This window comes from Giraffa tippelskirchi, chromosome 4 (assembly GCF_054371585.1).
Source record: "Giraffa tippelskirchi isolate mGirTip1 chromosome 4, T2T-mGirTip1v1.2.pri, whole genome shotgun sequence".
Classification (NCBI taxonomy): domain Eukaryota; kingdom Metazoa; phylum Chordata; class Mammalia; order Artiodactyla; family Giraffidae; genus Giraffa; species Giraffa tippelskirchi.
The window spans coordinates 155,242,721-155,267,418 of record NC_137278.1 but is presented as its reverse complement, the minus strand read 5'-3'; the positions used below and the strand labels follow the sequence as shown (position 1 = coordinate 155,267,418).

Sequence of the window (24,698 nt, the reverse complement as noted above, 5' to 3'; positions counted from 1 at the left end):
GAGTGTGGCCTGGGAACTCCCAGGAAGTCCCTGAGACCCTTTCACATGGTCAAAACTATTTTCACAATAAAACTAAGATGGTACTTGCCTTTTCATTTTCAATATCTCAATAGCTACAGTGGAGTTTTCCAGAAGCTATAGGACATGTGATTACGTCATCTTTCTGACATCTTTGTTAATGGGACGTGTGCTAGTGTATTCTTGGGTTACAACTTTTTTTTTTCAGTTTTAATGTCTAGCATGGTAAGTTGATATAAACACACAAACAAAATCTCAATAATTTTTAAGAGTGTAAAGGGGTATTGAAAGCAAATTGTTTGAGAATCGCTGATCTAGTGTCTTGGATGGGGAGGAGAAAGCAGTGTACTCTGAAAGAACTCCACTGGAAGGAACATTGCATGGTCCCTCCTCCAGTCATCATTGATCTTGCCTGACCCTCTGGGTTTAACTGGTGTCTGGGTCAAAGTCATGTGGGGGAGGGAGGTTAAAATAGGGCTCCTTATCTGTCCTCCCAGTTACTACATATATTTGTCAGGCCTCAGACCTCTCCCTAGTTTCACCTTTCCCCTTGACCCTCAGACTGAACAGTTAACTAATTGACCCTCCAAATCCAAGGAGGGGTGGTTCTTGGAAGCAGAACTAAGATGTGGGAGGTCTATCTGAGGGGTGATGGAAAAGAAAGAGCCTCCTTTCCCCCACCCATGTCTTCTCCCCTTTCTCCTAAAGAAAAGTCAGAGAGACTAAAATAGCTGCCCCTTCCCTTGCATCCAGTAACCATGGCAACACAAGTGCTAAAGACAGGGCACTCCCCTATCAGACTCTGCAGTAGGAGCCTCTGCCAGTGTACCCCTCTGTTTCTTTGGGCTTATATAACCCCTCAATGGGCTCCCAGGGGCTTTGGTGGGGGGATCTAAGCCTCCCCCATTCTCCTCTGCCTCCAATCAGACTCGGATAAGGTGTCATGTGCCAGAAGGACCAGCAGAGGGAGCAGGCATCTTTGCTGAGCCTCGAGAGTGTGGGCAGTATAGAGGTGCAGAGGTGGCCCCAGCCTCCAGAACTTCGAGGTGAAGAAAAACAGGAGTTCTCGGGGAACAGAGCTTCCGTCTCAGAGTTTCTTAGTAATCTTGTGAACACAACCCTGCCCTACACTCAGTGCCGCAGCCGCTGCTCCTCCCTTTTATACTGCCTGGACCCCTTACCTTCCGCCCAGGGCTCCCAACCCAACTCTGTCCCAATCTTGTTTCCATCCCAACCCTGTCCCAACCCTCTCATGTTCGATCCAAAGGGTGAGGCCGGTAGAAAAACTACAGGATGGTGGAATACTCAGTTAGCACCAACTCAAGTCGACGACCCTACTTCCAATATTCTTTTTCCCGGGTGAGTTTTTTGGTCATTCCCTCCGCCCCCCAACCTATTTCTCAATTTGTTTTTTCTGGCTCTGATTCAGGACCTCTTGGTGGGCAGCCGATCCAGGGATCCAGGCCGGGATTTACTACCCACTACCAGCAGCGTGTTCAGCGGGGGGGGGGGGGGGGGTAGAAAGTATAGGGTCCCTCAAGGGAGGGGGAGGATCCTGGGGGTCCTGGGGGTGCAATAAGCCCGGCACCCCCTCTCTTGCTTCCAGCTACCCCGCCTCATCCTCCAGAACGGCAAGAGGGAGGGACATAGGAGGGAGGTGAGGGGCGAACGGGAAGAGCGGCGGCGCGCCAGCGGCTAGAGCGAGAAAAAGTTTTTGCAAAAGGGAAAAAAAAGTTTGCGCTTCTCACGGGTGGTCCCGGCTCTTGGCCCGGAGGGCTGGGCAGGCGGGAGGGCTGGGGGCCAGGTTGGGGGGGTGGGGGTGGCCCTGAGGCTGCGCTGCTGTAGCCCTGTCCGCCCCCCCTCCCCACCGCACACCCCCCAGCCCAGACTCCAGCTCTGGACCGTGCATCCCGAGCCCTGCGCCCAGACGGAGGTGAGAAGGGGGGCAGGCGGGGGACCACCTGGGAGCGGTGGGGGAAGGGACCTGAGGGGATGCTCTACTTGCGAGGGACTCTGCCCAGCCAAGGTGGAGACCAGGGGCACAGAGGCAAAATAGAGGTGGGAGAGTCTGGGATAAGATACTAGAAAGTTTGGAGAATTTTTTTCAAATGTATCTCCCTTTCTCTATCTTTTTTCCTTCTGACAGTCTGTTTGTCTCTGTCTCAGACAACCGTGGATCTCTTTGTCTTGTCTCCGCCTCTCCCATATATTAGAAACATCTCATTCTAATGAGGTTGGGATGAAGAAGTTGGGAGGATAGTTAGCTGGAGGTCTGCGTGGTAGAGAGCTAACCCCAGGTGTGACTTTGAGCGCTGGGCAGGAAGACATCAGTGTTTCTGAAAGGAGGGAACAGCTCTGGAGAGAGTCCTAGATGGGGTGTGTGAGGCGACAAGACCACTGGAGGGCGGCTGGGCTTGAACCTCTGACCTGTCTTGTGACAGATGTGCTTTCTGGTGCATGTGTTTTGAGGGAAGGGAATTGTCTTCTGGGGTCGGAAGGGGACTGGGGCAGTCAGTCTCTAGTTTAGGCCCGAGAAAGATTCCCCAAGGAATGTGGACTCCTGGGTCCCAAGGGCTGCGGGCAGGGTGCTAAGGAGGAGCTGAGGAGACCTTGTCCTGACCCTTTGACCTCAGGACCACCAGGGCAGCCGAGGGCAGCCACCAGGAGACCCCTACTGGGACGGGGCGGGACCACTGGCCGCTGCCCGACTGTGCATCCCCGTTGGCCCCCCTCCCAAACGGGAGCTGGGGACTGAGGCCCCTCCTCTGGCTCAGACCACCCTGCCTGTCCTTGCTCCCCGCTCTGAAGCCTCTTTCAGGCCCCGTGACCCCGAAACAATCCGCCCTGGGCACCTAGCTTTGGGGACAGGATTAGGGAAAGGGAATCCCATAGACTGGGGACTGAAGGTTTTAGGGCGCTGGAGAACTGGGGTCTTCGTAGGATAGGTCCTCATGGTCCAGTAGAGGGAGAAGGCCGGACAATTTCCCAGGGGGAACTTGTAAGGGCCAGCACAAGGTTGGTTTTTCCTTGGAGGCGGGGTCGAGATACCCTCCCCCCGTATTATCTCCCAGGCATCCCCTACCAGGGAGTATAGACCCCGCCCTTGACGTCACTAGGGGGTTCCCGGGGGTCTGGAGGGGTTAACCCTTAGGAAGCCAGCGGGGATACCCGGGAACCTAAGGTGTCCTGGCCCCTCCCCCTCCCCAGACACACCTTATTTTATTTACCCTAGTCACTTTCTCTCCGTATAGTTTCTGGATTCTTCTTTTCCACCCACCAAGGGGACTCCCATTCTCCGACAGTGCCCCCCCCACCCCCGCCACGGGCGCCAATGCCAGCTCTCTGGATACACTGAGGGGAGGAGGGAAGAATGTGTCCCGCTTCTCAATCCAACCCGCCTCCCCCCCCCAACTCCGCCGCGGCTCTTTCGACTAGGCTCCCGGGGCGGGCGGGGGAAGCGGAGCCGTCTGCAGCCAGAGCCTGCGGCGGCGACTTGGGTGGGCCGAGGAGGCACGGGGGCGGGGAAGGCGGGACCGGGAGAAGGGGGCGGGGCCGACTCCTGGGAGTTGGGGAGCGGGGGTGCAAGGGGGGACTCTGGAAAACTGGGAGACACAGATGATTCAGGGCTCCAGCAAGGGAACCCTAGAGCTTTCTGTTCCATCCTGCGCTCTCATCCACACCCCAGAAAACCTTCATTTTCTGTAGCTGGAAAAGTTAGCGAAATACGCCTTTCACCAGTGTGAAGCGGCGACGTGGGTGGGCTGTGGCACGCGTGGGTGAGGAGGGATATCGCCCCATTTCCATCTCGGTTCCCTTGTGGCTGGACATTGGGGCTGAAAGATGACTGGGTAGGCATCTTTGGGGGAGTCTCTTTAGATTTGGGGGGTCGTTTGCTAGCCCCCGCCTCCTTGTATGAGTCATAGAGGAAGGAGGCGGGAGAAGTGTCCCCCATCCAGCTGCCAGCCAGCTGTGCCGCCCCCTCCAACGTAATGCCAAGGTCGAGTTGGGAGGTCTTGGTTGCAGGACTCGGATCTCCGCTAGTAAAGGAGGAGTTAGGAAAGGTACAGCCCAGGCTGCGGGGATCGGCTGGGTCCTGGGGTCCGGGTTCCGCTCCTCATCTTACCCCGCCCTCACCCTAAATCCCAGCATCCCGGGATCACCCACCGCGCCGGCCGGCCCGCTCCCGGTCGTTCTCCACCCTACCCCGCCCCACCCCACCCTCATTCCCGGGAGACCGGAAAACCCGGGGTGGATCAAAATCTGGAGCCTGAGGAGAAAAGTGGACAGCGGCACCCTCTTCTCCCTCACTACCTCTCTCCTCTCTAACGGATGATGACTTGTGTGTGAGTGCGTCCACGAATGTGTGTGTTTATTCTCCCAAAGCTTTTCCTCACAGTTCCTTTCCTGTTGCTCCAAAACAAACCAAAAGAGTTAGGTCAGCGCCCAGATTGAAACACCCTTGAGTAACACCAGCTTCCATTCTTTGCACCAGCAGACCTGGGAGGCTCTCCTCAGAAACTCGCTCCCCTTCCACACACGGTTTTCTGCCTTACAGAGCAAAGGGCAGATCATCTAGGCTCCCTCCTGGCCCCGTGAGCCTGTCTGGGCTGTGGCGAGGGCTCCCTCTGCTGGACACTGGAGAGGTTGTAGACCCGCTGTCCACGAGCAACAGATGAAGGAAAGGGAGAGGGGCTCAGGCTGATCAGCCAGCCCAGAGCTTGAGGTCAGTCACTCCTCCTCCTGCGTTCCCCCATCCCATCCCTGAAGGCTGGCCCCATGGTCAGAAGAGGACCCATGGTATAAAAAGCACTTGAAGCTCATAGTCACATTTTAGTCCACAACACTCCCCCAACACACACACACGTCACATTTTAGTCCACAACACTCCCCCAACACACACACACACACACACACACACACACTCTCTCTTTCTCTCTCTCTCTCTCTCTCTCTCCATCCAGCCATAGCTCCTCCCTAGTTCCTACAAAGATCTCCAAGATTGCCTCTGTCTCTATGGGACTTCTCTCCTTAACCTCCCTTAGCTTAGCGATGCTCATTTCAATTTGATTTCCCATGGCAGATGTCTTGGAGGTAATCTGCCCAGGGTTCTGGGCCTGAGTGACTTATCTGATCTTCCATATTTCCCTCCTGCCTTTGTAACTTTCAGGTCTCCCTTCCCCTCCTGCAGTGACCCCCACACTCTCCTCTGAGACACCATGTTCAACTCGATGACCCCACCACCAGTCAGTAGCTATGGCGAGCCCTGTTGTCTCCGGCCCCTCCCCAGTCAGGGGGCCCCCGGCATGGGGACAGAAGGTCAGTATGTACACCAGTCCCTGGACCTTGATTACTGGCAGATCTCTCACCCAGCCCCAGGAGTCCCTCTTCTATCCCATTCCAGTTTCCCGTATACAAAAAGATTTGAGGTCCCATGCCATATAGCACTGGGCCTTACTTGGGGTTTCAAGATGGACTGTATGTATCCTTCATTCCCATGCCCCATTCCAGCTGTATCTATTCCCTAGGACTGCCAGGTCTGCCCTTCTGTCATCAGGCCACCCTCATGTCCAGCCCCCACAGTTATGGGCCAGCCAGAGAAGCCAACAGCTGCGTGGAGGGTGAGGCCTCAGGCAACCTGTCTTTCCTTTCTGCCCCTTTGGGATTTGTCCTGGGGAAGAAAGTTGGAGGGCAGGGGATCTACCTTGGAAGAGGCAGTGCCTAGAGATGGGATAAGGAGTCAGAGCATTATCAGAAGGTCACAGATGATGTCAACAGGGCAGAGCCTAGTGTCATTTCTTTTTGCTGAGAGTTGGTCCTCATGGGTTGGATGCATGAGGGGCCTACTCCTTTACCGTATCTACCTCCCCTGTTTCCTGCCCCAGCACCACTGTTTCCTCCACCCCGGAGTGCAGTCAAATTGACCAAGAAGCGGGCACTCTCCATCTCACCTCTGTCAGATGCCAGCCTGGACCTGCAGACAGTTATCCGCACCTCGCCCAGCTCCCTCGTGGCCTTCATCAACTCACGCTGTGCATCTCCAGGGGGTTCCTATGGTCACCTCTCCATTGGCACCATGAGGTGCAGACAGCTTCAAGCTAAGAGGCCCCTAAGACCCTGCCAAACCCCATTAGAAGTCTCAAAGCCCTCCAAACCACCTGACCCTCTTTGAATCCTTGTCGTTTCAAAGGTGTGGAAGTCCTCCTCAATACTTCCCCCGGGCTGCCTCCACTGCTTCCCCTACTGTCTTCCAGAAACCTTCCAAAGAGCCCAGGAACTCCTGAGGCTTTCTGAGATGACAGTCTTAAGTAATTGCCTCTCCTCCTCCTCCTTCTCCTCCACAGCCCATCTCTGGGATTCTCACCCCAGATGAACCACCAGAAAGGGACCTCGCCTTCTTTTGGGGTCCAGCCCTGTGGTCCCCATGACCCCATGCAGGGTGGGATGATGCCGCATCCTCAATCCCGGGGACCCCTCCCAACTTGCCAGGTGAGAATCACCTGATTTCTCTCAGTTCAAGGTGGATGGGTGGTGGGCTTTTTTAGCGGAAAGGTGAAGGAAGAATAGAGGATGTAAAAGTTTTCAGTGCCAGAAAAATAAAGGAGTACGGGTGCTGGGGGTTGACTCCTTGAGGTTCAGTCAGTCTCTTCCAAGTGAGATCCCACCTTTCGCTCACCCCATTCACCAGTGCAGTCTAAGGAGGAAGTCAAATCCAGGGGTTGCAGCTGCTAGGGTGGGACACTCAGGGCTGGAAGACTTGGCTGGGGTCCCTCTTCCTCCCTCCCACTTCTGCCTTCCACCATCCTCACCTTCCTTTGGAAAGCTGAAGTCTGAGCTGGGTGTGCTGGTTAACAAGTGCCCGGAGGAGCCCTTGGAAGGTGATATGTCCAGTCCCAACTCCACGAGCACACAGGTAATGCGGAGCGGGGAGCTTTACCTCTGGAACCTGAGCGAAACAAAACCTGTCACCAGGTGACCCTAGGGTTTTCTCTCCTACCCTAGGATCCACTGCTGGGGATGCTGGATGGGCGGGAGGACCTAGAGAGAGAAGAAAAGCCTGAGCCTGACTCTGTGTATGAGACTGACTGTCGCTGGGATGGCTGCAGTCAGGAATTCGACTCTCAGGAGCAGCTGGTGCATGTGAGCCCTGGGGGGGTTAACAGGAATGCTGGCTGGAGCCTGTAGGACATTCTGGGTGGGACATGATGGAGTCAGGCTAAGGGCAGGGGATCAGAGATGAAATACCCAGTGGGTAGGCAGAAACTCAGAGGAGCTGTAGCTTTGTTACAGAAACGTGGAGGAATGGAGATGTGGGCTCTGATCTTCTTCCTGCCTTTTCTTTCCCCAAGACAGGAAGTCATGGAGGGATATGGTAGGGTGGGGAGGTCGAGAGAAGGTCTGTTCTAGATCTCAGGGGCATAGGGAACCTCGGAGAGCCTCTGCATCTTCCCCCTCAGCACATCAACAGTGAGCACATCCATGGAGAGCGGAAGGAGTTCGTGTGCCATTGGGGGGGCTGCTCCAGGGAGCTGAGGCCCTTCAAAGCCCAGTACATGCTGGTGGTCCACATGCGCAGACACACGGGCGAGAAGCCACATAAGTGCACGGTGAGGCACCCCCTCCCCAAGCTCAAGGTCCCTTCCTAAATCAGGGCTCCCCACCAAGCGCAGGGGCCAATCTGACTTTTGCCGTCATAGGTCCCTTCCTCCACAAACAAACGTTTAAAAATCGTATTGTACTGACTGCATTGGTATAAAGATAAACATATTGACGTTACATATTAGAACACGTTCTTGGACCTAAAAGCTAATTTTTTCCCCCTTGTTTTTAAAAGAAATTAAAACATTTTTTGTGGGCACTAGACAGTACAGTGGGCCTAGGCACTGTGCTCATAACTTGGCTTAATGGAGAAGCCCTGGACTGAGGACACACACTCCCAGCATGACCCCATCTTAACACAGTCTGGGCTCCCCGGGCAGGGAGATGTGCTCTGACTTGACCCAGAGTGCTCGCTGCCTCATCTCCACATCTCTGCAGGCAGAATGCCTCCAGCTACTTCTGTCCCCTCAACCCTTGCTTACCCTTGTCCCTGAATTTTGGGAATTCTGTAGTCCCAGCACTCTCCCATTTCCCCCCTCCTCCCCTGCACTGCATAGCATGTGGGATCTTAGTTCCCCAACCAGAAATTGAACTCAAGTCCCCTGCATTAGAACCACAGAATCTTAGTCACTGGACCACCAGGGAAGTCCCATGCTTGAGTTATATTCTCTGATGTATGCCCCTTTTGAGACTCAGGGTTCCACTAATCTCCATGTCCTTCTGTCTGAGAGCCATCCTTTGACCCCATATCCCCTAGTTTGAGGGGTGCCGGAAGTCATACTCACGCCTGGAAAATCTGAAGACGCACCTGCGGTCACACACTGGTGAGAAGCCATACATGTGTGAGCACGAGGGCTGCAGTAAAGCCTTCAGCAATGCCAGTGACCGAGCCAAGCACCAGAATCGGACCCACTCCAATGAGGTGAATGCCCCACTCAAGAGATCCTCTTCCCCACTTAAAGAAGCCACCTACCGGGGAGCTTCCCCCATAAGAAATCCCTTAGCCCAGCACCCACTTCACAGAGGTGAGTTCCCCTCCACCCGTATAATTCACCTGGAGAAGGTCTTTCTGAAACCAAGAATTTCCACTTACCATCCCTCCCCCACCTCTACCAGTCAAAGGGCTAAGCTAAAATAGACCCATTCTAACCAGGGTACCTTCAACCCCTGAATTTATGAGGCCTCACAGCCCTGGATTCATCCCCTCCCCTTTCCCAGGCCTATCTGTTTTCCTAATCTTCCCCTTGATCCTTTCATCCTTTACTCCAAGGGCCCTACTCTCCTTCCTTCCTTGGGTGCTACGCGTTCCTCCCTGACTCCCCTTGTCTTCACTTAACGCCACCACTTTTTCCCATTTCTTCTGCATTGTCCCGATTTGATCCTTTTGCCTGCTGTCTTCACTCTCCACTCAACAGAAGCCCTACGTGTGTAAGCTCCCTGGCTGCACCAAACGCTACACAGATCCCAGCTCGCTCAGGAAACATGTCAAGACAGTACACGGTCCTGATGCCCACGTGACCAAGCGGCACCGAGGAGACGGCCCCCTGCCCCGGGCACCGGCTCTTTCCTCAGTGGAGCCCAAGAGGGAGCGGGATGGAGGCCCCACTAGGGAGGAGAGCAGACTGACTGTGCCGGAGGGTGCCATGGTGAGGCAATGCCCTGCCTCCATACCCCTGCCTGCCCTGCCGACATCTTTCTAGCCCCTTCCAACCAGTCCCTCTCCTTCTATGCTCATCTCTCTTCTGTGGCTGGTCCCCAGTCCTTTATACGAGTGTTGCTCCTTAGACTACCTCAAATCTAGGGATTTTAGTGTAATTCATTAGTGCCTGGGTCCAACAAGCTCATATAGGAATTAGTGTATTATTTTAGGCCTTGTACCAGTATAATTTCAGGTACGCCTCAAAACAACTTCCTGAGAAAGGAACTTACTCTTGTCATTTTCAGGTGAAGAAACTCAGAGAAATTGTCTAAGGTCATAGAGCACAAACTGGAGTTTAGGTAGTCTAGGTTCTTTTCATCAACAACTTTCCCCTAGTTCACTCTTGTCTTTCACTTGATTAGCCCTCTCTATACCTGTAAGCAGTCACTGGGACACAGGCTCTAGTCACTCACCAAGTTCAAGGAGCTGTGGGGAAGGAGGATGGGCGACCCCTTCAGCCCCCCTCTTCCCCACAGAAGCCACAGCCGAGCCCTGGGGCCCAGTCGTCCTGCAGCAGTGACCACTCCCCAGCAGGCAGCGTGGCCAATACAGACAGCGGTGTGGAAATGACTGGAAATGCAGGGGGCAGCACGGAGGACCTGTCCAGCTTGGACGAGGGGCCTTGCCTTGTGGGAACTGGGCTGTCTACTCTTCGCCGCCTTGAGAACCTCAGGCTGGACCAGCTACATCAGTTCCGGCCGATGGGGCCCCGGGGCCTCAAACTGCCCAGCTTGACCCACACTGGTGAGTGATGGGTATGGGGTGTGGTTGCAGGGCTGAGATCTGGCCCTTCTCTGAGACTGGAAGGAAGACTTCACCTTTCAGGGCTACTGTACAATTAGAAAAAGGTCCCCTTTCCTCAAGATACTTTTCTTCCATCTACCAGAAAATTGTTGTCTTTTGAACGCTGTCCTCTATGATTGTGCAGTGTACAACCTGTAGGACTGTTCACAGAGACCCTGAATCCCTGGTGACCCAGAAGCAGAAAGGGAATGGGAGAGCAAGGGGAGAGAACTGAGTGGTTAGAGTTAAGGAGCCTTCCCTGGAATTCCAGGACAAGACTTCCCCTTGGGGGAGGCAGGGTGAAATTCAGAGGGCTCCCTGGCCAGCTTGTCTTTTCTTGCAGGCACTGCTGGCTCTCGCCGTCTGGGCCCCCCGGTATCTCTTGACCGCCGCAGCAGCAGCTCCAGCAGTGTCAGCTCAGCCTATACTGTCAGCCGCCGCTCCTCCCTTGCCTCCCCTTTCCCTCCTGGCTCCCCACCAGAGAACGGGGCATCCTCTCTGCCTGGCCTCACGCCTGCCCAGCACTACCTGCTCCGGGCCAGATATGCTTCAGCCAGGGGAGGTGGTACCCCACCCACTGCAGCACCCAGCCTGGATCGGACGGGGGGTCTTCCTGCACCTCCCTGGAGAAGCCGAGCTGAGTATCCAGGATACAACCCCAACATAGGGGTCACCCGGAGGGCCAGTGACCCAGCCCGGTCTGTTGACCGCCCTGCCCCAGCCAGAGTCCAGCGGTTCAAGAGTTTGGGCTGTGTCCACAACCCCCCCACAGTGGTAGGAGGAGGACAGAACTTCGATCCCCAACTCCCAACCTCTGTCTACTCACCACAGCCCCCCAGCGTCACTGAGAATGTCTCCATGGATACCAGAGGGCTACGGGAGGAGCCAGAGGTTGGGACCTCCATGATGGGCAGTGGTCTGAACCCCTATATGGACTTCCCACCTGCTGATACTCTGGGATATGGAGGGCCTGAGGCGGCAGCAGCTGAGCCGTATGGAGCTAGAGGGCCCAGCTCCCTGCCTCTTGGGCCTGGTCCACCCACCAACTATGGCCCCAACTCCTGTTCCCAGCAGGTTTCCTATTCTGAACCAACCCCGGAAACATGGAGTGAGTTCCCTTCCCACTCTGGGCTCTACTCAGGCCCCAAGGCTCCAGCTGGAGCCTACAGCCAGTGTCCTCGCCTTGAACATTATGGACAAGTGCAAGTGAAGCCAGAACAGGGGTGCCCAGTGGGTTCTGATGCCACAGGGCTGGCACCCTGCCTCAATGCCCACCCCAATGAGGGGCTTCCACGCTCACAGCCTCTGTTCTCTCACTACCCACAGCCTCCCCCTCCCCAGTATCCCCAGTCAGGCTCCTATACCCAGCCACCTCCTGATTATCTGCCTTCAGAAGCGAGGCCAGGCCTGGATTTTGAGTCCCCCACTCATTCTACAGGACACCTCAAGGCACAGCTTGTGTGTAATTATGTTCAGTCTCAACAGGAGCTGCTGTGGGAGGGCGGGGGCAGGGGAGACCCCCCAGTCCAAGAACCTCTCTATCAGAGTCCCAAGTTTCTGGGGGGTTCCCAAGTCAGCCCGAGCCCTGCCAAGGCCCCAGTGGCCACATATGGACCTGGCTTTGCACCTAATATGCCCAATCACAAGCTGGGCTCCTATCCTACCCCTTCATGCCATGAAAATTTTGCAGTAGGGGCCAACAAGGCTTCCCATAGGGCAGCAGCACCACCCCGACTTCTGCCCCCACTACCCGCTTGCTATGGGCCCCTCAAGGCAGGGGGCACCAACCCCAGCTGTGGCCATCCTGAGGTGGGCAGGCTGGGAGGGGGCCCTGCCTTGTACCCTCCTCCTGAAGGGCAGGTGTGTAACCCTCTGGACTCTCTTGATCTCAACAACACACAGCTGGACTTTGTGGCTATTCTGGATGAGGCCCAGGGGCTGAGTCCTCCCCCTTCTCACGATCAGAGGGACAGCTCTGAACACACCCCACCTCCCTCTGGGCCCCCCAACATGGTCGTGGGCAATATGAGTGTGTTATTGGGATCCCTGCCTGGGGAGACACAGTTCCTCAACTCTAGTGCTTAAGGAGTGGGGGACCACAGATCCACATTTCCTGAGGGGTTTCCATCCCCACCAGGAAGTCTGGAGGAGGAGCCATAGCCCCCTGGGATGCCCCAGGGATGGGAGGGGTGGGCTGGAGCTGTACAGTCTAAATATATTTGGGGAGGAATTTGATAATGACACTGTTTCCTGATAATAAAGGAACCGCATCAGAAAGAGCCCTGCTTTATAATGTGACTATCTTGGGGGAGGGGTGATGACCAGGAACTAGAGAAGCACGGGCTAATCCAGCCACCTTCCTCTTTACAGAAGTTTCCTCATCCTACCCCAGCCCCTCAGGTCAGACTCACAAAGGTGGAAACGGTCATCTGGGAGATACAGGATTTAAAGGGATGTCCTCAAAACAGAACACCCCCCACCCTTGCCCCCACCAAAGGCTACCCAATAGAGATCACTGGAAATACGTTTTCTCTTCTTTGCCCCAGTCAGGGAAAGACTCTGGTGAAGTTGGTGAGCATCAGCTGGACGACCTGCCCAGGGTAGAGGACATGGGCCACTGGATCCGATGTCTCCTGCTCCGGCCGAAATAGGGTTGGTCCAAACACAATTCCCAGGTTGTGGGGGGTCATGCGGTTCTTGTCTGAGTGTGCTATCACCCTGTGGGCAAAGGCCAAGAGACGGGGCCATAGTATAGCAGCTTTGCTGCTTCAAATAAATCTAACCCATCAAAGGTTTGAGAATGAGTCCACTTTGGGGCCCTTCCATGCAGTGGTTGAAGAAAGCCAAGGAGAGAGCCTCCAGGGGGACAGAGCTGAGACCAGTGGAGAAACCTTCAGGACGCAACCTAGGATATACCCGCCTCTTCCCGACTTCAGAGACTGCCCCTAGAGTCGTCTCTGCTCATCATCTGGGAGGCTTTCATTCAAATGGCTATCCTCTCTCAGAGGTCACTGCCCAGCTCTCCCAAATAAGTCATCCCCACTGTCCCAGTGAAAGACAAAGAGGCAGAAGGAAGGTTAGATTTTTCCTTATTTCTCTCACAACATCCCTGGACTTGTCTTGTTCCCTAGTTCCTCATTTGATGCTGACTGAGCAAAAAAGGTTTTGACCCTGGTAATATGTCCTCTGCAAAGAGGGTGCCTATTCCTCAATCACCCACTAACCTTACGTGTTTCCCTACCTTCACCCCATCTGAACACAGAGTCCCGGCTGCAGGCCTCACCCCACCTTCCCCTTACATGAACAAAGATATTCAGTCTTCCTGACCTGCATAAGTGCTCCAGGAGGTACCGCAGAGTGTCATGGTTGGGCTTTGGCATTGAGCTTATTAATTCTTGTATTTGAGAGAGGCACTGTTCTGATTCAGTGAGGGCTAGAGAGAAAGAGTGACAGGAAGGGCATGGGAGTGAGGTTAGGAAAGGTATTAGGGCAGAGTGGGTAACCTCAGTATCCTTTCTGGTGCTTGGGGAAGACATCATTAATCGATCATGGCTTTCTTTTTCACTGAGTCCAATTACAATCTTAGAATTCTTTTTAACTCAGCCCTCTAAACACTCACACACACACACACACACAACTGGAGTGGGCACATTAATTGAAAGTTAATTTCCATCTGTGTATTCAGGCTGGGACAGAGGAGTGGAAGGGAACCTCTACTCTACTCTTTTATCACTCATGCTTCCCCCCTGCCCTCCACCCGCTATCAAGGCTATTGCCCAAAGCTCCCATCCTTTACCAATGGCAGCACGAAAATGGGGCAGCAGTAGTGAGGGCACCAGAGGCTGGGGTAGCTCCCTAAGAAAAAGTTTCAGGGCTCCCGTGATCACATGAATGTCATCCCATTCGGCACTGTCCAAATCTAATCGGCCTTCTGGAAGGAGAAGGAGGTACAAAGGGGCTCAGGGCTCATAAAGGGTTAGAGGGACCCAGAGACTAAGAGATCAGGAGTTTAGGGAAAGATCCAGTGAAGGCAGACCATGGAGCACCTAGGGGGGTCCACAGTGGGGCAGAGATCGGATGAGAACAACCCCCTACCCCAGGAGCAAGACATGGGGGAGTCCACGGGGAGCAGGGATGGTATGGAAGACTTTTAAAGGCTGGAGGGGCCTTCCATGGAAGTACCTTGTCCTGGCTGTTCCGGAAACATGTACCTCCCATCGGAAGTGATGGCCCGCTCTGCAACAAGTAAAAGAGATCAAGAACCAAGACATGTAGCTCCAGCCAGAAGACCTCCCCAGTTCTGCCAGCTCCCTCACTTGGACCTTTGGGTTCTGAGACATGAAGTTCTTAGTACTACCACCTGCCCACAGCCTTCTCACCTCTGTCCACCAAGAAGCGAAGCTTCTGGACCACTGCCAAGTTCCCGCTCACCCGGTAAATGCCATCCACATCCAGACCTGGGAGATGAGGTAGGGAGCAGATAAAGATTCTTGATCTGAAGTGTGTGCTGGTGAGGGTGGAGAGACCAAGGGCACACTAGGGTGGGGGAGGTGGGGCTTTGGCCTGTAAGAAGGGGGAGACCCTGGGAAAGTAACCTCTCTTGTCCACAGCAGCAATGCAGAGCCGCACAAAGCTGGGCACGGTGTCCCCCTCCCGCTGGCACAGTGACTCCAACTGGCAGCCGAACACCTGGTCTGGGGAGGCACAGAGTGAGGTGGGAAGCTGGTGATGGTGTCACCCATGGAGGCTCTTTCCAGCACAGGTTTTCACCCCAAAGTTGGGCTAGCTCTCCTGCCTGCCTGGGCAAGGAAGTACACCCCCTCCCCACAACAATCAGCTGTAGGGAGAAAGCCGAGGGGAAGTATTGGTCTCAGAAGACCGCTGATCTAGTTTTGGGAAGCTCTACTCTGAGCCTGGCTGAAGTTTTCTCACCCACGAAACAAGCTGACGCCCAGATCCGGAATGTAAATAAAAGTGCTAAAGCACTAAAGCAGGCACGAACGAAGGAGAAGGGTACAGGCGGTCCAGACGCCCTCACCTCGGAGCAGACCCCGCTCCTGCAGGGTTTGCAAGGGCGGTCTCTTGGCGATTAGCCGCTTTAATTTGTTTCGCACGCGGTTCTGCTCTGCTGTTTCGGGACACCGACCTGCAGCAGCAAGTGGAGCGTGAGAGCTGCGGCGGCGGCGGCGGCGGCTCGGAGGAGCCGGGGAAAAGCCCCCAGGCCCGCCTCTTACTGGAGCTCCGGCGGCCGCTGATCCGCAGCAGCGACTTGGACACTGGTTCCGACTCCTCTTCCTCGTCCTCCCCGGGGCTCAGCTCCTCCAGTTCCGCAGGTCCGGAGCCTGACAGACGCCCCTCTAGGGGGTTCTCTCGATCCTAGATCCGCACCGCAGTGTTAGTCGCTTAGTCGTGTCTTTGCGACCCCATGGACTGTAACCCACCAGGCTCCTCTGTCCGTGGGATTTTCCAGGCAAGAATACTGGAGTGGGTTGCCATGCCCTCCTCCAGGGGATCTTCCCGACCGAGGGATCGAACCCGGGTCTCCTGCATTGCAGGCAGATTCTTTACCGTTTGTGCCACCAGGGAAGCCGCACCGCAAGATGGGCCGAATCAGAGGTGGGAAGAGAACCAGGAGAGACATCTGCACCGCCGACCCGGTTGCTGGGATCCCCTACCTCCTAGGCCTACCCTCTACCAGGAGGCCACTGTGTCCCTCATCCATGACCCCTGCATCCTACAGTTCCTCCTCCACTCCTTCTGCCTGCCCACTCCCACCCCTCTCACCAGGCGCTCGATGACCGCCCGCAGCGCGCTGTGCCAGGCTCGCAGCTCAGCCTCCTGGTCAGACTGCAGCAGGAACTCATGGCCCGGGACCGTGCGGATCTGAGGGGCCCGAGGGGAAAAGCAGGAGGGGGTCGGCGGGAAGGAGCAAGAAAAGCAGGGAGCCAAGGGGGAGACCCCCGAGTGGGAAATTAGGGGCGCGCCCTCGGGGCTGGTGCGCATTGGGTGGGGGGTGGGGAATGAGAGGGCGGGCACTCACGTGCAGGACGTGGCGGCGGCTGGACAGGTGGCGGCCGTGGGCCAGGGCCGCCCCCCGCAGGTCCACGCTGCTCTCGGGCCGGCTACCCGCTGGTCCCTGGCAACGAGGGGGTAAACTGAGGCCAGGGCGCTACTCCCTTCACTGCCTCCCTCTCAACCCGAGGCCTGCGAGGACTGGTGACCTCGCCCGCCTCACCTCCGCCCCCGCAGCTGGCCTGAGGCGAGTAGAAGGGGTGCCGGAACCACTCCAGCTCCCCCCTGCGCCCCTCCCTCACACTCACCCAGGCGGTGGAGGGGGCGGTCGGCGGCGGTTCTCGGTAGAACACCAGGCTGTTACCCGCTAATACTACCCAAGAGGGGCCCCAGTTCTTCCTGCAGGGGCGGTGGGGGCGGTGGTAATAGAACAAAGGTCATTGAGAGTCACATAGGGGAGGGCCTCTCCCAACTCTCCGCGCTACCCGCGAACCCTCCAGCCCCAGCCCGGGCTGTGTTCCCAGTTCTCACCGGAGCTTGCGCCCGCCCTGGGCGATCTTGGTCATATTGAGCAGGCCCGACTTTTCCACCTCCTGGGAAGTGGTAGGAAGGGCCTCAATAAGTCACCCAGCGCCCCCACAGTCACCATGGCTTTTCCCCAGGGGATATCCCAGGAGTGAGGTCCTTTAAGGTTTGACCAGATCGGTGCTCGGTGAGAGAGTGTACCCAGAGATCACTCAGAAAGAGGAAGGCGTTTCTGAAGGAGCAAGAACTGGGGGCTGGGGCAGGGAGGATATTGGCTTTCACAAGGAAAACAGAGACTTACGTGGGGGTCATCTAGGACCGTCGGCAGAGGCCGAGGGCACTGCAAAGATGAAGGCTTGTCGGGGTCCAGCTGGGAGGTGCGTCTGCGGAGGTAGGGTGAACCCTGAGGGAGGGGATTGGAGAAACAGGTGGGGAAACCTTTAACTTAGGAGTCCTTGGCTGTAGGCGGAAGAGGGATGCGGATGTGGGTGTGAGGCAGGGGGTTGCTGGGGTAATGTCTCCAGTAAAGAGATTGTCTCAAGTAAAAGAGAAAATTTAAAAAGATGGCTTTTCCGAATGTGATCAGGAGGAGGAAGGGATCTCACCTGAGAGTCGAAAAGCTCTGATGTCTTAGGACCAGATTCTACGTCCTTTGCCTGAAGTTGCAGGATACCACTGTCCCTATTCAAGGTCTGTGTCCCCTCCATGGAGCTGGGGTTCTAGGGGGAGGGAAAGGTAAAACTGCACCCGTCTAGACGCCACCTCCGTCGGCTCTCAAAGCCTTTCTCACAATTTTTTGATTCTTCTGATCTTCCGAGAGTCCCAGTGAGAAAACATACTACTTTGGGGATCAGGAGGGGAAAGGAGACTCAGGGACAAGGGACAAGCAGGAGGGAAGGTCTCACCGTCTCTCGGGTTCGAGTGTGGCGTGGGGGCTTCCAGGATTTACAGCCAGTCAGTGAATTTATGTAGAAGCAGCGTCCAGAGTTGGGGTCCAAGTGCTGTTCCCAGGCGTCCAGCCTCTGGAGTGGAGGGCATACAGGGCTTGAGGGCGGGGACTGGGGACAGCGGCGAAGGTCCACCAGGTTGCAGTACACAGGGGCCTTTGACATGAGGTTCTGGGGTCTTGCCTGCAAGGAAAGGGGGAAGAAAAAGGTTGTTATTCTGCTGGGCCCCTCCCCAATCTCCTCTCGAACCACCCCCTCCTCTCTCCACCACCATTTGCTCACCACCAGCTCCTGTCTGGGTTGACCCAGGTACTGAGGAGGAAACCCTAGTCCCCAGTGGTTGTTTTTTTTTTCTTGCTTTTTTTTTTCTTTGACTCCCTCCCTTGCAGTCTTTGCTTTTCTCCTCACTTCCTGTTGCCAACTTCCCTCCTCCCCCACCCCACCCCCACCGGAGGACCTCAGGAAAGGGGAACAGGCTTTTCTCGAGTGTGGAGGGAGGGGCAGCGTCCCACCCTCATATCCTCCAGAGTAAAAGGGGATGGAGAGGGGTCAGAGTATGAGAGAGGAGGGGCCATTTTTCACCCACTAGTAAGTATGAGAGAGGTGAGGAGCCAAATCTTCAGGAAGATCAAAGGAGTTACATCTCTAGAGAAAAGAGTTACATCTCTAGAGGAAACTTGCTGGTAACCTGAGCTAGCGAGACAGAACACAGCAAAAAAAAAAAAACAAACCCTGCACTGGGCCAGGAGTCAGGAGGCTGAGAGAAGAGCAAAGCTGAGCAGGCCTTTCAGTCCCTCTATCATTTTGTAGTTTCCATATACCCTCAGGATCTTTGCTACTTGCTGTACCAGAACTAGAATTCCATCTCTTGTCTCGTTTACTTCAGGGCTCTCTTTCTCCTCATTCAGATTCAACTCTGTCATTTCCTCAGAGATGCCTCCCTAGACCAGTCATCCTTCACCACATTTAGCTTCTTGGTAGTGCTTATTAGTTTCAAGGTTTATCTTATTTATGTGTTCATCATCCCTGTGGGAATCCCTGGAGGGAAGATATTCTGTCTTGTTTGCCAATGTGACTAGAACTGAGCCCAGCAGTGACAATTGCTCCAAAGAGGTGCTATGACTCACCATGTTAGCATCGGTCTCTGTCAGCAAGTTTTCCTGGGAAAGGGATCTTCCATTTGGTCCTTCCCGGAAGGGCTTCAGGAGGCTGGGCCTCAAGTTGGTAACACTGACACTTCTACACATTTTAGGGGGAAGGGGAGGAGGCTGTTCCCATGTAGCCTGGGCTCTGCCTGGGGGTTCCTGACACAGGTTCATATCCTCCAGGGAGCCAGGAAATACCTTTGGCCCTGGAAACAGAGAAATGGGAAGAGTTGGCAGCAGGGTCCCCCCAGGGTTCTTGGCTAGGTCCCCCATCCTGAAGGCTCACAGGAAAAGAGCAGGTGGAAAATTACATGAGATCTAGAAGGCTTGAGACTAGGAAGGCGAGGCAATGGGGACACCATGGAGGGGAGAAGGAGTAGGAGTCGAGGGTCAGCAGAAGCTTGGGGGAAGGAGATGTTTCCAATAATTCCCAGAAGCTAGGGAGGTAGGAAGGAGATGGGGGAGGACCTACTCACCAGGAGTCCAGAGAGATTGGCTGGGGGTGAAGGTCCTTGGGCTGTGGGAAGGGCTAGATTCCTCTATCATGTAGGCAGCTGGGACAAAGACAGGGCGAGAGGTGGATGGTGCTCCCAGGCGCCTTGCTAACCACCAGTCTGAGTTGGTCTTTCGAAGCAGTAGGAACCTGTCTCCTTCAGCCAAAGACACCTGCCGGCCATCTGCCCCAGTGTAAGTGAAGGCATAGAGGGCACAGAGCTGGGATCCCCGAGAAGGGCTTCGGGACCTCAGCCCTAGGTTTCCCCAGGTGCTTGGCCACCACCGGCCCGATAGCATTGTTGTCAATACCATCACCTATGGGAAAATGGGGTGATGGAGATCCAGAAAAAGACAAGACTGACTGCTTGCAGGCAGAGAGACATGGTTCTAAGAGCAGTTTGGGGCAGAAGATAAGAACAGAAACCCTGTCATGAGAGGGTAAGGCAGAAGACCCAAATGGGGGTCAGTAAGAGGTTTTGGGGTCTGAGAAGTCCTGGGTGATGTGTCTAATGAGGAAGTACATAAGTAAGGTGAGAGAGGATGTGGTCAGCAGGGCTACGAGACCAGCACGGCAGGAAATCAGAGGAGGGGGTCTAGTTGGGTGTTATTTTCCTCCAAGTACCTTCTGGGGCCCAACAGAAGATCTAGGGACAGGAGGAGCTGGCCCTGAATGGTGGTGGGACTCTTGAGCTGGACACAGGAAGATGAAGAGAAAGAATCAGGTTTGAGACAGAACACAGGCAAAGAGTTAATGGATGACAAAGATACAAAAACTTGTGACCCTTTATTAAAGTTACACAAGGACCAATATTTCTATTACTGATAGCCACAGACCTGAAGCTGTGTGCCTCCTGTGCAGATTCAGAAAAACATTAAGACAGAGAAACAGAGAGCCAGAGAAATAGTAAGATCAAATTGGAGAGAAAGAGAAAGTGGTTAGGAGAAACACAGAGGGGTTCAGTTTGAGGAAAGGTAAAATCAATTTAGAATGTATTTTGGGGAGCTGAGAAACACTGATATGATCCTTGGTATGTAAGCCTCTTGGGTGGGACCCTACTTTAGTGTGTGGGTTCATTCATTCATGCTCTTAACAAGGGTTGGCTGACCACCTCCTGTGTGAAAAGAACAGCGTCAGCTACTGCAGATAAGAGAAGGGAAGGAGACAGACATAGCCCTTGCCCTCTCAAAGCTTAAAGACAGATACAAACTAATGACATAATAAATGTATTGATTATAATTGAATCGGGACTATGGACAAATAGCACAAGATGCTTTGATAGCTTATGGGGGTAGATGGAGTATTAATGTTAGTTTCTCCCTGGTGGAAGATGGGAACTGCCCCCACTGTCTATTGCCAGAACTTTAAGCCCCAGAACTTTGTGCTTCCTCCTTACCTGATCACTCCTCTTCTCCCCTTTTCTCAGTTTCTCTACTGCAAGACACAGGCTTGCTCTCTGGCTTTGGAGACTTGGAGTAGGGAGAGCCCCACCCTCTTGGTGACATCAGAGAGCCAGCTCTCCTCCCCTGACACGTGATATGAGGCCTGGGTTGCCAGTACTGGGATTCTGCCTTGGTGATCTTCTCCTTAGTTTGCTCCACTTTCAACATGTGGAGAAGCTTGCCCCTCCACTCTCCCTTCCCACTTCCAAAATAGTGACCAAGGAAATGGCTACCCACTTCAATATTCTTGCCTGGAGAATCCCATGGACAGAGGAGCCTGGAGGGCTACAGTGCATGGGGCCACAAAGGCTTGGACATGACTGAGCAACTAACACTTTTTTTCTTATTAATTTATTCATTCATCTGGTGGTTGTTAAGTGCTCAAATCTCATCCTCTTCTGCCTTCTTTCCTGCACTTTTTCCTCTTTATTGACTCCTTACCATTAGTTTTAATTTTTTTAAATGCATTTCTTTTTTTATTATTTATTTAATCAATTTTTGGTTGCACTGAGTCTTCATTGCTGCATTCAAGCTTTTTCAAAGTTACAGTGAGCAGGGGTTACTCTTCGTTGCAGTGCATGGGCTCCTCATTGCAGTGGCTTCTCTTGGTGCACAGGCTCTAGGTGCATGAGCTTCAGTAGATGCAGCACTCAGTAGCTGTGGCTCCTGGCTCTAGAGCACTGGCTCAGTAGTTGTGGCACATGGGCTTAGCTGCTCTGAGGGATTTAGAATCCTCCCAGATGAGGGATCAAACTTGTGTCCCCTGCATTGGCCAACATTCTTATCCACTGTACTACCAGGGAAGCCCTACCATTAGTTTTAAACATGTCCAAGTCTCTCCCATCTTTAGACAAACTTCCGTTCATTTACTGTACTCTCTAGTTGCTACCCTATCTCTCTCTTCCTTTTCACAGTCAAACTTCTTGAAACAGCTGCCTACACATGGGGGGGTCTCTATTTCCTCTCCCTCATTCCCTCACCTTTGCAAGTTCACTCCTCATAGGGTGTGGCCTGACTCTGCAGAGACACTCTGCAGTCCTTATGTTGCTTGACATCTCAGCAACAGCCAACACAGTTGACCTTTCTCTCCTACAAACATTGCTGGTGTCCCTCTTAACTTTTTTTTTTTTTTTAGCAATTCCTTCTCTGTTGCATAAGGAAGAACTTTGCTTGTTTCTTAAACCCCAGAAGTCTGTCTAAGATCCTGTGCCCTTTGCCTTCTATATACCATTGGTGGTCTTATTCTCTCCCCAGCTCAAATGACCTTCATATGTCACTGGCACTGTATCTCCAGTCCAGATCTTTCTCTGGAGCTCCAGTCTAATCCATTGTCCACTGAAAAACTCCACTTGGGTTTTTCACAGGTACCACAAACATAATATGTTCTGAATTGAACTTGTCAGCTTCCCCCACAAACTTGTTTCTCTTGCAGTACCACTATTAAGTTAATTAACTAATTTTTTTGGGGGGGCCACACCATGCAGCTTGCTGGATCTTCATCTACCAGGGATCGAACTGGGGCGATGGCAGTAAAAGCCATAATCCTAAAACCTAGGCTACCAGGGAACTCTCAAGTTAAGTTTAAATTTATAAATATTTATTGAATGCTTACTATCATACATACCAGGGCAAGAACTGTATGCTAGGCATTATCAATTAAGATGCCCTCTCTTAGGGAATTCCCTGGTGGTCCAGTGGTTAGGACACGGCCCTTCCACTGCAGGAGGGAGGGCTTCCATCTCTGTTTGGGGAATTAAAATTTTGCATGCTGTGATGTGCAGTCAAAATAAAATTGTTGCCCTCTCGTTAATGATTAAAATACAGTGTGATAATCACTATGATAGGGAAAATACTATAATCTGTTGGAGCACATAGAGGGTGTACCCAATTGCCCATGCCAGAAATCTAGCAGCCAACCCTAATTGTCTTGTTTCTTCAGCACTCATATTTAGCTGATTACTAAATCTTTGCAATCTACTTCCTTTAATCCCTATAACTACTGCCTTTTTAAGCCCAGATAGTATAATTTCTGAACTAGTCTCCTTGCATTTAGTTCTGCTCCTCTCCAGTCCATTCCTGGCACAGTTATGCTTCCAAAACATAAAAATGCCCTGCCACTACCCTGACTTAACCATTCAAAGACTTCCCATTTTCCTCAGAGTCAAGTCCAGATTTTACAGTATGGTTTACAGAGACTTTCTCCTGTTAGCCTAGCATTTTCACACTTCCCACTACAAACTCCATATTCTAGCCACATACTAATTCCTCACATTCCTAAAATGAATTGAGGTCTCTGGTCCTTTGCATAAGTTGTTCCTTCTGCCTGAAACACTTCCTCTCTTCACTTCCACCAATCTTTATCAGACTAATTCTTACTCATTAGTTAGATCTCAGTTGAAAGGTCATTTGCACAAGAAAGTCTCTCTTAACTCCTTAGAGTCAAGTAGGGGCCCTAACTAGGAGATCCTACAGCAAGCTTTACATTCCCTCATTGTAACTTTCTGACACTTTAAAGGTTATTTGACTTTTCTGACTTCCCAGAAAGTCTGTGAGCTCTGCTAAGGTAGAAGCATATTTTGTGAACAATTGTATCTTCAATGCTTTACATAGCTCAAAGTAACTTCTCTGTAGGGTAGAAAGTTTTCCTCATCTGAAAAATGAGAATGACAGAAGCTACCTCACAGTCTGTAATTTAAAAAATAACAATTATTTTCTTAGAACCCATGATTTTATGGGGCAGAGAATTGGGCAGGGCTCAGCTGGGTGATTCTTCTGTCCCATGTAGTGTTGACTGGGATCACTTGGTGGTATTCAGCAATCAGATAGATGGTTTGGTCTGGAGAGCTTCACTCACATACCTGACACCTTGATGAGGATGTATGGAATGCTGGGATCAGCTGGCACTGTCAACCAGCATGTCAACATGACACCACTCCTGCATGGCAATCTCAGAGTATTAAGACTTCTTACATGGTAGTTCAACACTATCAGAGTGTTCCAAGAGGCCTGGGCAGAAGCTGCAAGGCTTCTTATGGCTTAGTTTCAAAAGGCCCAGAACCACCACAGAGTTTTTTGAAAATTAAAAATGTGGGTTTTTTTCCATTTAAAAAAATTAGTTATTCTTGAGAAATATATATATATAAAACAGTGCCAACCTCATAAGTACTCCATTAGGTATTAATTAAGTTTAAAGGGATTCAAAGATTATTTAGAAGGTCCCTTTCTCAATTACTGATTGTGCTTCCTAGAATAGAATATACTTACTGCCCCTGGTGGCTCAGTGGTAAAGAATCCACCTGACAATGTAGGAGACATGAATTCCAACCCTGGGTTGGAAAGATCTCCTGGAGAAGGAACTGGCAACCCATTCCAGTATTCTTGACTGGGAAATCCCATGGACAGAGGGGCCTTGCAGCCTACAGTCTATGGGGTCACAAAAGAGTCGGACATTGCTTAGCGACTAAACAATTGCCCGACTCTTAGCCTTCATAGTCCCCTCAACCTCCTTTTCTATACGCATGCTCCCTTCCCTTTAATGAGATTGCCAGTCTGCATATGCGCTTCAGACTGGTATTAAATCAATATTTAATAGTCACGTTCTCTTTTGTTAATAAGACATCTACATTAATTTTTAATTGTCACTAACTTTAAGTTAGTGTCCCTAACGTAAGTAACTCGGACACGACTGAGTGACTAAGCACACAGCACAACGTAAGTTTATCATAACTCTCAACTCTAGAACTCTGATTCTTATGAACTCGAATCTAGAGTCAGCCATTGCGAGTTGCCTCTGTCGTGACAGCGCCACTTCAGCAAGAAAGTGGGGCCCTCGGTTTCCGTCACCGGCCTCTGGCTGCTTTAGAGGATTCAAGTGCGCTGGGCCCTACACGTTAAGGTCTCCTCCGATCCTCCCATCAATAAAGTGTCGCTCTGGCACCGCATCTACGGCCTCTGCATCTCTATGACACTCCTTTCCTGTTTTCTAGTGTTGCATGATGGGAGAAACAGTCAGCTTTCCGGGAGCCATGCCAAGGGACC

At 52.9% G+C, this 24,698-nt stretch overlaps 2 protein-coding genes across 19 annotated transcripts; one reads left to right on the top strand and one right to left on the bottom strand.

Annotated features, from left to right (window-relative positions):
- Window positions 1–1,711: 1,711 nt before the first annotated feature.
- GLI1 (GLI family zinc finger 1) lies at window positions 1,712–12,721 on the top strand. 5 transcript variants are annotated; one of them, XM_081594205.1, is made up of 13 exons: window positions 1,820–1,951; window positions 4,574–4,741; window positions 5,186–5,334; window positions 5,544–5,636; window positions 5,901–6,096; window positions 6,360–6,504; window positions 6,839–6,928; window positions 7,018–7,155; window positions 7,473–7,622; window positions 8,372–8,536; window positions 9,030–9,260; window positions 9,790–10,057; window positions 10,440–12,373. In XM_081594205.1, the coding sequence occupies exons 3-13, from the start codon at window positions 5,235–5,237 to the stop codon at window positions 12,179–12,181; spliced, it is 3,318 nt and encodes a 1,105-aa protein (XP_081450331.1). In that variant the 5' UTR covers window positions 1,820–1,951; window positions 4,574–4,741; window positions 5,186–5,234; the 3' UTR covers window positions 12,182–12,373. The 5 variants fall into 5 exon arrangements, with proteins under 5 accessions (XP_081450330.1, XP_081450331.1, XP_081450329.1 ...); XM_081594206.1 differs by lacking the exons at window positions 1,820–1,951; window positions 4,574–4,741 and adding exons at window positions 3,579–4,079; window positions 12,643–12,721 and having other exon boundaries at window positions 10,440–11,204; XM_081594204.1 differs by lacking the exon at window positions 4,574–4,741 and having other exon boundaries at window positions 1,712–1,951.
- On the bottom strand, window positions 12,527–24,044 carry ARHGAP9 (Rho GTPase activating protein 9). Of its 14 annotated transcripts, XM_081594236.1 has the most exons (19): window positions 20,615–20,654; window positions 19,843–19,904; window positions 19,202–19,535; window positions 18,708–18,931; window positions 17,539–17,763; window positions 17,239–17,352; window positions 16,935–17,036; window positions 16,640–16,701; window positions 16,417–16,507; window positions 16,137–16,232; window positions 15,881–15,979; window positions 15,331–15,472; window positions 15,135–15,242; window positions 14,692–14,790; window positions 14,476–14,553; window positions 14,279–14,332; window positions 13,893–14,027; window positions 13,424–13,514; window positions 12,527–12,814 (listed from the first exon to the last, which is right to left on the bottom strand). In XM_081594236.1, exons 3-19 carry the CDS (start codon window positions 19,530–19,532, stop codon window positions 12,643–12,645), a joined length of 2,223 nt encoding a protein of 740 aa, XP_081450362.1. In that variant the 5' UTR covers window positions 19,533–19,535; window positions 19,843–19,904; window positions 20,615–20,654; the 3' UTR covers window positions 12,527–12,642. The 14 variants fall into 14 exon arrangements, with proteins under 14 accessions (XP_081450362.1, XP_081450366.1, XP_081450367.1 ...); XM_081594240.1 differs by lacking the exons at window positions 19,843–19,904; window positions 20,615–20,654 and adding an exon at window positions 23,519–24,044 and having other exon boundaries at window positions 13,424–13,529; XM_081594241.1 differs by lacking the exons at window positions 19,843–19,904; window positions 20,615–20,654 and adding an exon at window positions 23,519–24,044.
- Window positions 24,045–24,698: the final 654 nt, after the last annotated feature.